The 13502-nt window shown below is 31.0% G+C and overlaps 1 protein-coding gene across 1 annotated transcript; it reads left to right on the top strand.

Annotated features, from left to right (window-relative positions):
• The first annotated feature begins 10549 nt into the window (after window positions 1-10549).
• LOC139492748 (leucine-rich repeats and immunoglobulin-like domains protein sma-10) lies at window positions 10550-13203 on the top strand. The gene is made up of 2 exons (XM_071280900.1): window positions 10550-11906; window positions 12094-13203. Exons 1-2 carry the CDS (start codon window positions 10770-10772, stop codon window positions 12718-12720), a joined length of 1764 nt encoding a protein of 587 aa, XP_071137001.1. The 5' UTR covers window positions 10550-10769; the 3' UTR covers window positions 12721-13203.
• Window positions 13204-13502: the final 299 nt, after the last annotated feature.

Below are 13502 nucleotides of genomic sequence, written 5' to 3'. Positions count from 1 at the left end.
GTACGGCTAAAAAAAAAGGTAAAATAACAAAAATACTGAACTCCGAGGAATATTCAAAACGGAAAGTTCCTGATACAATGGCAAAATCAAATGATAAAACACATCAAAGGAATGGAAAACAACTGTCATATTCTTGATTTGGTACAGGCATTCTCAAATGTAGAAAATGGTGGATTGAACCAGGTTTTATAGCGCTACACCTCTTACGTGTATGACATTCGCATCAAATTCCATTATATTTATAACGAAACTTTACCACTTTAACTATGGAGTTTTGAAAAAAATAATCCCTCGTAGAATGAAAAGCTCATATGCAGTGGGTTATTTTCAAAGGTCAAAATATAGGGTTGTGTGGCATATTTACACATTTATATGCCCCGAACTTTTAAGTGTTTAAACTTATATAAAAATTCTGTACAACCCCTATGATGACTTTGGGTCCTCCACAGATTTTAATTTGACCGCTATATATGTGTAAATCTACTGGTAACATTCCGAAGTATGTCTCTACGAGATGAAACATAGAGATCATATCTTGAAAGTAGTACGTGAACAAAACAAAATATCTATGAATATTACCGTTATATATCTCCCCATTTGTAAGAAGGCAAACAAGTGTAAATTGAAGGATTTTGTGACTGATTTTATGGCTGAAATTGAAAGCTGTTTGTGTTGAGTACAAACAAAGTTTTGTATATCATTTGCGTTAGATATTTTATTAAGTAACCTTTAATAGATAACGTTACAGTAATTCCTAACGTTTCATTCAGAACTTGGCATGTGTCTACATGCACACTTGTTTTTATCTGTTAAAGATTTTATATTGGCTTTTATATTTTCATGTTTTGGTCACGGTACAGTAAATTAGCTAGTTGGATTTAAACTGAAGTCGAAAATAATGATAACTTTTATTTTGTTGTCTAATAATTAAATTTTGGATATAACATATCTTCTGATTTGCTGAGATAATTTTGTTTATCAGCTCATAGACATAATTGTGTCATGTGACCGAGAAGTCATCAACATTTGATTTAATTAACTCCTTAAAAATGAAATTTAGAATTAAATTATAAGGAATGATTGTAACATTTTTTTCTGTCTGTTTGAAAGAAATGATTGTAATATTTGTCTGTCTGTCTGTTCGAAATTTAATAAAAATGTGGTGCATAATGCTAATTATCCGCTATACATGTTACCAACTGTGCACAACATCATTTATGTTATTTATTCATAGACATCAAAATATTACTACTAGTAATTGAATATTGAATATTGATATTAAGTGTTTTATATGCATTGACTTTATGTTTGGCAACTAATTTATATCAGACTTGAATTTCGTTTCTTTCAGCTTAAGGATGTATTCTTCTGACGATTCAGTCTTGTCGAAATCTCGTTCTGGAATTATTTCCAAAACATGTGATACAAGTGGAAAATATCAATGAATTTTTGAAATATTATAATCATACATAACTTTGTGAAAAAAATTGTGTTTTTACAATGAATAGTTTTTGAGTAATCCAGTTTTCAAATTTTACGACCAATCAAGTCAGTCATTTTAGCCAAAATTTTGAGAAAATGGGTGAGGGGTACAAAAAATGATTTTACAATAATCATATACATCCTTTATCATTTTTGTCTTTTGAAATATCTTAGATATGTATGTTTTCAATCATTTATAAAAATAAAGTTAAAATATTATGCATTTTGTTCTTAAAAATGAGAAAAATCACAAATTTACAAATTGACATCATGATAAATTTGACACAAAAAAACTTACAGATATGATAAAACTTTCTTATATTAACACCTCGAATTGGTTTTTTTAAGTTAAATTTATTCAGATTGGTCCCCTGCATCTTTATTAAAAGTATGAGAAAAAGTTTAATTGTGGAACCAGAGATGGGGTAATTAAAAATGTAATGGTAATTAAGTGTAATGCATTACAATTTTCCATGTAATTGAATGTAATGTGTAATTGAACATTTTTTTAATTACATGTAATGGTAATTTAATTAATTACATTGAAAAAAGCATGTAATGCTCAATGACTTTTGAATTACATTTGAATTACATGTACTTTTATGGTGTTACAGTTAAGGATTTGTGGTTTATAATATAAATTGTAAAATTATATATATTTTTCAAATATTAATATCAATGCTTTTTTAATATAGGAAGTCTGTAATTTTTTCTGAAGTTTTTATATATTTTATTTGACCTACAGATTTTTTTTAATAGTCTTATAATTTAAAAATGTGATAATCATATATATTAGGGTTGTTCCGTTTTTAAGAAAGATCTTTAACTAAATAGATTGATAAGTAATAAACACCTTGTTAAAACACAAACAATGAAATGTGTCACTGTAAAACATCTTTCTGAGGCAGTTCATTTAGACTTTAAAATCACTGCATACAATCATTTTGTCAAATTAGTATACACAAAAGGATTATAGAATTAAAAATTAACAGCTATAATAACAAACAGCAATTAATCAGATTAAAATGTCCGGGGACAATGCCACTATTACAGATATTTTATCTAATTAGCAAAATATTGCTAATATTGAGACATTATATACATCATTTTTATGTACATTGTTTGTACTAAAAATTATTTTCAATATTGTGACAAGCACTTTTTTATATTTTTAAAGTAAAATAAAAAAATATTTTAAATTCATTTATAATTTCCTTATTTATATTATGTTTAATTCAAATGAGTTTATTTCTGAGATGTCAAAATACCCCTTGTTGAAGTTAATAGGAACAAATTCCCTCTCCTATCAATATAATGACCTTCTAATCAAAAAACTTCCATGTCCTGATCAAACAATATCTTGTACAACATTAGCTCTGTCGAAAGACTATGTACAATTGCTGTTTTCAGACTAGAGAGATTCAGACTAATTGACAAAACATTAAAATAACTATATTAATTTATTATCATGCAACGCTTAAACTCTGCTTACATGAAAATTTTACACATGCATTATATAAACATGTAAATTATTGTTAAAAAATATCATGATGAAATGTAATGTGTAATTTAATTAATAACTTTAGTAAAGTAATTGTAATTTAATTAATTACATTTCAAAAACTGTGTAATGTGTAATTAGTGTAATTGACCATTTTTGCAATGTAATGTGTAATTTAATTAATTACATTCCAATGTAATTGACCCCAAGTCTGTGTGGAACTGTGATTTTTTTCACGATAATAGCCCAATAATAGGTAAAAATTGATGAAAAATGAGAAAAATCATCAAAATTGGGTATTTTCAAAGGGTCGTAGCAAAAAATAAAGTGCAACACCATAGGATTTTTTCTTCACCAATTATTTTTTAACAGTCTTATAAACCCAAAAATCAGGTTAAGAAAAAAGGTTAGTTCTAAAAATGTTACATCCTTAAAATAGTGAAACAAGTCAATGTTTAAAAAAGTTTATATCAGTTAAGAATCAGAAAATACCGAAAACACAGAGTTCTGATTAAAAATCAATCAGAGAGATAATATTTTTTCCTCCACTGAATCTCCTTTTGTCGAGTGCTCTGATTGGGTCCAGTTTTAAAAATAACCAGGTGATTGCTGCTTGTCAGTTGTTTTACGTGGCCATTGTAGGAAACAAAGACTCGGGTTGAACTAGAACATTTAGATGATATATGTCTTTGTGGAATTGTTTTGTCAATCTTTTGACCGTTATCCTTTAGGTTAGGGCGTACGAAAACCGGTGCCGGTCTTCCATTTAGATGAAAGCAGTGTCTTATTATTTTCCACTAGATATTAAGTGCCACCTAATCAATGCATCCTATACACAAAATGCTATTTACATTTTAGACATTCAAGGTTTAACAACATGATACAATGAACCAGAGTTCAGATCATAGTTCGTTGAATGTGTCACAAATATTTTTATTAATCCAAATTGGTTCGGGTAAGTTGCATTTTTGACAACTAGCGTTTTATTTCAACAATATGCGGTCAAATTTGTATTTTAACAATTAAGATATGTTAATTTAAAACATTTAACTGACACAAAATTTTCTTCATATATGATCAGTTCTTTTCGGTTTCACATTTTCATAATATCACTTTTCTATGTTTTACTATGTTGTTTCAAACAGATGTACAATGTATCGATATAGAGGTGCATTTACAAAAAATACCAGTCAAGGGACTGTAAAATTTCCCGAGTCGGTAAGCGAGGTAAATTCGGTCCAAAGACTGGTATTTTTCGCATATACCCCTCCATAACCATAACATGATATATCTTTTAATAACATAGAATAGATTTGGATTGAAACTCTCTGTACACGTTTTTAATAGAAAGCTGTAATTCATTAACATGTTTATGCATAATTTTGAAAAGAGGAAATTATCAAAGAACCGAGAGCATTATTCATTTACTTATACGCGTTACCTCGCTATTTTATGTAACGTCATATTCTAAAAATTTTAGCGTGAAGATGCCCGTGAGGGTAAAAAGGAATATCCAAAATGACAAATACTATGGTATTTGAGGCAAATTCATCGGCAGCGGTGAAAAACAGGCAAATTCGAGTGAAATTAGGAAACAATATTAGAATATGCGAAAAATACACTGTCTATCAACCAATCAAAATCTGACTTTCTTATCCAAGGTGTAATTAAGTTAAATATCAACTGCCGCTACCGTGAATACATGAGTGGAACTTACAAATGTTTGGTACGATAATGTTTAAAAACAAAGATGAATTCTTCATAGTATGAAACAGTACCATATCCGTTTTGTAGCACGCGTTTATTCAAATGAGATTTAGTTTTATTTAAGTCACGACGAAACGAAAATCATAAGTAGTGTGTACCTATGTGATATTAAGATGTGTCGTCTTTTATAAAAGATGGCTGCATGCATAACAAACAATTAAAATAAAATGACAAAATTTTCTGATTAAATGCTCATGTGCCGACAAAAGCCCTTTGCAATTTTTGGTTTCAACTACAGGTTTGTGGACGGCCTGAAAATCTGTGCGTTCATGTTCCAACAGTGTGGAGAAAAAAAACACGCATCTGCTGTTGAGAATATGCTGACAGAATATGGTACAATTTTATGCGAGCATCACAAATTCAATATTGGAGCTCCTTGATTTCAGCGCAATCTTAAATCTTAGATGACTTTTGATCTACGATAAATAAAAATAAAATTTAAACACCGAGAATTTGTTTTTTCTACAAATTAATTGTCAAACTCTTTTTTAGAAGATTTATCTTGGTTGTTTATTATGACTTCCCTTTCATTGTCAGCTCGTCTAGAAAACACATGCCATCTGATTTTGTTCCGTTTTTAACTTTCAAATACAATTTTAATTTTTTTATTGTTTTTCTGTTGTTGTGTGGGCGATATCCCTCATTACAAGAGTGCTCATGCTGATATGTCTCGCTTTACTTATGATTGCATTTATGGTGAAAGTCAATAATATGAATGTTCATTCCACAAGTATCATATACACTAAGCATTATCAAAGTTGTATAGAATTAATGTCACGGTCAGATGAATCATATTTGACAGTTAGACAGACATGTACAGTAACTGTTACAATCGTTCCATATACCAGTATGATTGACACATTGCTCATACTAGTCCAAACCACAAAAACTAAACCTTGTCCAATGAATAATGAAACTGGGGTCAAGGTCAAATTAAACCTACCAGTTGGACATGTTCACCTTACAATAATTCCATACACCAATTATATTGCTTATAGTATTCGAGATATGATCTTGACCGCTAGCTTTAACCTTGATCACTGATCCATAAAATGAAGTAGCTGTCAGGTAAACTCTCCCTGATGGATATGTAGACGTTTCAATGAACCATATACCATATACAATTTCTTTTTATAAGTGAGTATTTAACTGCAAAAAAAGTAGTAACTGAACCATGCATAATGATATGCATACAATGTATGAAGCATACTTGGCTTCTACTTTCTAAATATAAAGCTTTATACAAATAGTTTACACCGTTTCCACCAAAGCAAACCGTACAAATTTGAACATCACATTGACAAGGTCAACGGGGTTTCAATTATAAGAAAATACTTTATGAATTCGATGCCCCTTTTTTGATTTACCACCAACATAAACGCTCAAAACAAAACATTTGTATGTCAAGGGAGACAGGTAATGTAATATAACCTTTCACGTATTGATTCTTTTTCGACCCCTCCCGTCCCTTTCCGAGGCTCGCGCAACTTTTTCGTTTGTACAAGACCTTTTAAAAAAGCAATTAGAATCTATTCATGAATACAATAGTAGTTATATGGTAAATTTGTGTATTCTTGTCTTTAATTCTTGCTTATATGCTTGGTCTGTATACCATTTTGTGCTTCTTTGTTACATATATGTATGTTTTAGTGATTAAGATTATAACACTATGTTGACTACTGTATTTATGACAATTTTACCTACTGTGCATTGTTTACTGTTTGTCTTTTGATCGTTTTTCAGTTCTTGTGAGTTCGAATATCCCTTTGGTATTTTTCACCTCTAGTTGTGAAGAATCAATCATAAACTAAAACGAAATTGAATAATATATCATATAATTCAACTGTAAGATATGTTGAATTTTACAGCGGATACAACGTGCTTCTTTGTTACATATGTTTTTTTCGAGATTAAGAGTATGACACAATGATGACTTCCATGACTACTTATTCATCTCTGTCTATTTAAAAAAGCGTGAATTATGACATCGATTAAAAAGGAAATGAAAGAGGTATAGAATAATAGCAATTGTTTTAAATATGATCCAAAAGATAAAACGACAAGAATTTAACCACTCAGCCTTCACGACTATTCGAGAAATAAGTCACTCAAACAGTATTTTTTTTTATCAACAAGGAAGAGATGCCATTTACCTCTAATGGAAAAATAACGGAATAAAAAAAATCGGTACAAGGGAAACACCTAGCTTCATAACAAGATATTTTGAGGGCAAAAGGTCGAAGGAAATTTTAAAAGGAACACTTTAAAGACCTATTAATTGCCCTTATTCTTAATTTTATTCCGAGTTAGATTTTGAACGTCCAAACATTTTTGGGAGTGGGATCAATGTACGGTTATTTATACATCATTCCGTACTGGTTCCGAAAATTTTGGATACACACAATCAAGTTCTTCATATCTATAAAAAAAAAAAAAAAAAAAAAAGGAAAGGAACTAAATGCCCTCAATTTAAGAATTCATTCATTCCACATTAGTTGTCCCTATGCTTTTTGTGTGTTTATTCTGTGAAAGTAATGCTTTTGTGTGATGGTTGGATAACCCATATTCTTTGCTTTTCTATCTATTTGTATTCTTAGGAGGTCTAAAAAGGAAGGTAAGGGTAGTTAAGAATTATAGTATAAGTTTAAACTCTTAGAAATTCAGGGCATATAAATGTTGAAAATATACCGCACAGCCCTATATTTTGACCTTTAAATAAAATAGTAGTGCATATAAACTTTCTGTTCTGGGATATTATTTTCATATCGTTTTCACGAAACATTAGAGTAAAAGTGTCACAGTTTTGGACGCAAAGGGAGTTCCTATGGGAAATTGCATTGTTTATATTTACAGAATTGCAACCTATAAGCATATTATAAGAGAGGGACGAAAGATACCATAGAGAGAGTCAAAATCATAGATAGAAAATAAACTGACAACGCCATGGCTAAAAAAAAGACAAACAGACAAATAATAGTACAGAAGTCACAACATAGAAAACTAAAGACTAAGCAACACTAACCCCACCAAAAACTTCTCAGGTGCGCCGGAAGGGTAAGCAGATCCTGCTTCACATCTGGCACCCGTCGTGTTTCTTATGTTAATACAAATCCGGTAAATAGTCTAATTCGTTATGTCACATTCGTGAAAAGGGAAAGATATTGTAGTTACGACATAAGGAACATATCCGATATCCTCGGTGAAACGGTCATTCAATAACGGTCAACCAACTCGTGATGGCGTCCGTAAAATTTCTGAAGGGATGATTTCAACTTCACCATTTGGAACTCTTGGTTTAATAGCTTCCTTGTGAGTAGCAATCCTCTATCAAGGAAATCATGATAGGAAATACAAGCCCGGGAATATCGTATCAATATAGAGATCGCTGCTGGAATGTTGCTACATAGAAATGGAAAGTTCACAATTGGAAAGCTGAAATCATCTCTTTTGTCGTAAGGTTTTGTTTTCAACCAACCCTCATTGTCAATTTCTAGATGTGAGTCAAGATATGAGGCAGACATAGCTGTATCTGTAGTATCCTTTATCTGCAGTTCGATGGGATAGATTCGTTCACCATAGTCACCAAATTTTGTATTATTTAGTGAGAGAACATCATCTATATAGCGGAACGTAAAGTTAACGGATATTGCTAATTTCTTATTTTTCTTCCTAAGAAGTTCCTGTATGCAGTCAGCCTCATAATAATGAAGAAACAAGTCGGCAAGAAGAGGGGCACAATTGGTTCCCATTGGAATTCCGACAGTCTGTTGAAAAACACGTCCTCCAAACGTAAAAAATATGTTGTCAAACAAGAAATCAAGCATCTTGGTAATGTCAGTTTTAGAGAATTTTTTGTTTGAATCAGAGTGATTCTTTACAAAGTAGGATTTATCCCTCCCCAAGGCAAGATACTTGTATCTACGTTCGCCATTCTCTTTAATGAAACAAAGTAATACCAACTCTTTCAGTTTGTCTTTTAGTTTGGAATGGGGAATACTTGTGTAAAGTGTAGAAAAGTCAAATGTTTTAATACTATTGCAAGATGAGAGAGTCTTAGATTGTATGTACTCTAAAAGATTAATAAGAGCTATCTTCTCACATTTTATCTTAAAATTCTATCAGGTAGTTTTCTTTTTATCACATAAAATTTTATTTTCAATGCATATTCTGAACAAAATCTGACAATTTTGCATAACCTGTAGTGTGAAAAAAAGTCCGGTGACCCATACTTTTTATTATATTTTTTAAAAAAGCATGATAAAAACTTCATTTTGACAAACTTTTGAAAAATTCTATCAACCGGAGTAAACCGATGAAAATTTGTTCAAAGTCGGAACAAATACTTTTATTCTGGCTATAGTTAGTATTCTTATGCAATTTTTATGAAACAACTTTTTTCATTGGCTAAAATTAAGTTACCGTCAAATCCACACTTGATCAGGCGAAGGAGGGGCCTGCCATTTTGAATTGATTGGATCAACAAATGTTTGATTACTACAATATTATCGACAATAAAACAACATCAACCTCGAATTCGCCGTTTAATGTGATTTATCCATATTTGAATCGTCGAGGTAACGTAATAATCTTCAGTTTGTAAGTTTTCATTTGTATGAGTTTAGTCATAACGTCTTTGCACCAAAATTATTCATGGAGTTTCGTGGATTTTTTTTTTGTATATCAAATTTATACATTTTTTCAAGCTCTAACATATTATTTCTTCTTCTTCTTGTAATGCATTAGAATCGGAATAACATAACTGTAGTTGAAGAGTTGCCACCGTCAATTTTGATTTGACGGTAGCAAATTTCCGTTCTACTTTATCCGCTACGCATCGCCAGTAAAACTGCATTTGCGACTGTCAAATCGACAATTGACGGTGGCAACTCTTCAACTGCAGTACTGTTATTCCTCAATTGTAGTTCAGAAATTTAAGTCATTATCAAATATTGAAAATTAAATTCACAACCAAAACACAACGATGAACAGTATAAAATGTGTAACAAGATATCAGCTGCAACATAATTTTAATGGATTTATTTAAATGAGCATTACAAAAAATGACAAATGGGGTAGTAAATTTGTGAAATTTACCGTTAACTTCCTCTGCTTTTAGTTTTTTCTTATTACGAAAAAAAATGTAAATTTGTATTGTTCCTACGAATGTGCAAATAAGACCGAAGCCCCATTTCAAAACACATCTAGATAAAATTCTTACTACGCATGGGTAATCTTTGTTTTTATTATTGAAAATCCCTAATCTATCACAAAACAGTAAATATAACAGCTTGAAAGACCAAAACGAAAAATTAATTTGATAATACGTGTTTAAAAAGGTTTTTCAGAAAACCCTATCTCCAAAATAAAAATAAAAATTAAGAAAAAATAGAAAAAAAGTTGACGTTCAAAGTGATAATACATAAATAATTAGACTATACAAACAAGTTTTAGGTAAGAATCTGCATATTTTATTTTATTTTCCAGGTATGTAGACATTATGAGATACAGCATAACGATACTAGTCCTGACAATTGTCCCGATAGTTTTTGCGGAACCAGAAAAGTATTTATCATGCCATTACCAAGTTATTCTTGATTACGAAAATGATTCATTTGGAAATAGTTCAAATTATGGTCCATTAATATCTATAACTGTGAATGTGTTTACTACTAGTAACAGGGAATGTTTTTTAAATCCTAAAGCCATTACAGATAAGTATATAAGACAGAATTATTTTCAAGGTGTTATGTTGTATTTTTTTTGTTATGGCAATGCAACAATACATTTTATATTCCCTTCCGAAATAACTGTTCCATTTAATACGTTTGGTATGGTTTTGATAAAAGACTGCAAATTTGATGGCCGCCAGATCAATTTGTTATTAGAGTTAACAAATTCGAGACATTGATATCTCCAAAACACCACCATTTTTGATTTGAGAACGACAATTACACCAAAGTATCTTTGCGCTTTTAAACAGTTGATAGTTTTTGGAATATTTCATTTAGAAGGCTATGTAATGGAAACATTGGATCACTTGTTAAGTTGTGAAGCTATACTTCCTAAGATGCAAGAATTTGTGTTATCTTCATGCGGAAACGGGACCATTAATACAAACATTATAAAAAACAAATTTCCATATTTAAGGTATATGATGATTACCAACTGTAGCATAGGAAATCCTGTTCAGCTAAAGTTTATAGACCCCCACACAGAAATGAGAAGAAACATTTCCAAACAAGGAGTAGGAGATCACGGATTTCGGTATTTGAAGATATTTAAATATCTTATGTCGGATGTTGGAATGACCAGTGGAGTCGACCTGCGATCAAATTCTTTGAAAGATTCTGAAAATATTCATATATCTGGTCATGTTAATTTGGTTAAAATAACACAAAATCATTTGCCGAAAATATCAGCAGATATAATAGCTGACGATGAAAGACTTCATATCATAATCTTAAGCCAAAACAACATTTTTTATATTAAAAATGACACGTTTAAAGGTCATTTTGATGTTGAACATATTGACCTGAGTAACAATGCATTACGCTCATTACCGGATAAAATGTTTCATAACTTGCACAAATTGAAATTTGTTAGTCTTGCAAGAAATTCATTTACAACATTACCAAGAAATATTTTCGCAACGCTTAATGAGTTGAGCACATTATATATGGAAGGGAACAGAATTACTCACATAGAAAGAACTCATCTTCCTTCCAATAGCTTAAAACTAAGCTATATAAATTTAAATTACAATCCCATCATTGATTTACCAGTGGCAATATTTTATATCGAGGGCCTGAAGACTGTTGACTTGAAATACACAAACATTACTTTTTCTACATTATGGTCCATTTTGGAAACACTTGACATCGTATCGTTGGGCATAAGTGTTTCTCCTGGAATGGATATTTCTAATGGTGTAGTTTCAAATTCATTCCCGGAAAAAAGCACAGATTTGGTTTGGAGAATCGTAGACTTAACAGGATGTAATGTTTCTGGATTTGATTGGACTGAAGAAAAGCGTAATAGCACAACTCTTACTTTTGCAAAATATAATTTAAGAATTATTCTGTCATTTTTTCGTTTTGTGTTAAAAGACAATCCAATAGACTGTTTTTCAAATAATATAGTGTTTCTTATAGATCTGGTAAGCATAAATCACAAAAACAATAATTTTACTGGAAACGAATATTTTTTTCAATAAATGGCTTTGTGAAAGTCCTATTGAATTTCGTGGAAGATCCCTTTTTCATATCAAACCAGAAGAGACATATTATAAGACGCATGACACTAACTGTCCAAGCAAATTCGCATGCTTCTTGCGCTATAACCAGAGTATTACAATAGTTGATTGCAGAGGTGTGAATTTGTCATCTGTACCAGATTTTGTACCTTCAGGACTAATTGATTTGTGGCTACAAAACAACAATATATCCACGTTGACTTTTAAACCATATTTTAACAACGTCAGGCAACTTTATATGTCTAGCAATAGTTTAAGAGTGATTAAATATAACGTTTTCAGTGAAATGAAAAAATTAAAATTTTTGAAAGTTGACAGCAACGTTTTAGGTTATTTACCGAGAACCATTAGAAGTCTCAACTTAGATGAGATGTATATAGACCATAATCCTTTACTCTGTGATTGCAATTCATTGTGGCTCAAGCATTGGATGTTGGACAATATACTAGCACTTAAAAGACTTGAAGATATAAAATGTAGAAGTTTCAACGGAATAGAAAAGTTCTTACAAGTACCTAATGAGAAATTCACATGTGTAAAAAACTTTGCCAATAGTTTTTTGGCTGAAATTCTAGGAACACTATTTGGGATAGCAGTAATGTGTTTGCTAACGATAGCTATAGTCTTTAGGCAATCAATAAAAGTTTTACTTTATTTTAAGCTTGGTTTCCATCCCTTTGATCGTCAGTCTGCGAAGATTATGAGACCATTGATATAACATTCGTTTACTCGGAGATGTATGAAGATTTCATAATGAAGAAGTCGAAAATTCTAGAGAAATTTGTCGTATGTTACACAACAAAACATTTTGTTCCCGGGTATTCTTGGGATACTAACATTAGAAACGCAGTTCACTATAGCAAGTACGTTTTAATTTTATTGACGGACGACGTTGAAGCTAATATCTTTAATTCGACCTTTGCAGCATGCGAACAAAAATTTGAAAAAAGGATAGATTTTCTTTTAGGGTTCATAAAGACAAAAAGAAAAATAGATGAATTCAAAGTAAGCAAAGGCTTTAAACGATATTTCATACTACACCAGAAGTTAAAACCCGACAGTATGTTGTTTTGGGAGAACCTCAGCTATAAATTTGCGTCATCTACGAACCGAATTAGGAAAGAAAACGACATTGAGTTGAATCAGAATCTTGAAGATCAGTTATTTTGCGAGAGCAATGTTCGTGAAACTGAAAGCAATTGTGAAGTCTATGATGCATTCATATATTATGTGGATGAAGATCAGGATTATTCTGAAAACAAATTGAAAAAGAAGTTGAAAAAAATCGACAATTACAAAATCATCTCTATTGATCAAATTCATCCTGGTGAACAACTGTTTCCTGGGATTGAAAAATGTGTAGATAAGTCGAGACACACTATTTTTGTTGTTTCTCTTAATACCGTTGAGTTTCAATCAGCACAAGCACATGCATTCACAATGGCACACATTAAAACTGACACAAACATTAACAATCATCTTATCATCGTGTTCAGAGGA

The sequence above is a fragment of the Mytilus edulis genome, chromosome 10, assembly GCF_963676685.1.
Source record: "Mytilus edulis chromosome 10, xbMytEdul2.2, whole genome shotgun sequence".
Classification (NCBI taxonomy): domain Eukaryota; kingdom Metazoa; phylum Mollusca; class Bivalvia; order Mytilida; family Mytilidae; genus Mytilus; species Mytilus edulis.
This window is presented reverse-complemented; position numbering and strand designations above follow the sequence as displayed.

Excerpts from the sequence above, each read along its gene's own strand:
- LOC139492748 (XM_071280900.1), top strand. The coding sequence starts at position 10,770 with ATGGAAACATTGGATCACTTGTTAAGTTGTGAAGCTATACTTCCTAAG. Across the intron at positions 11,907-12,093 it reads TAGTGTTTCTTATAGATCTG|AGTATTACAATAGTTGATTG; the intron begins GTAAGCATAAAT and ends CGCTATAACCAG.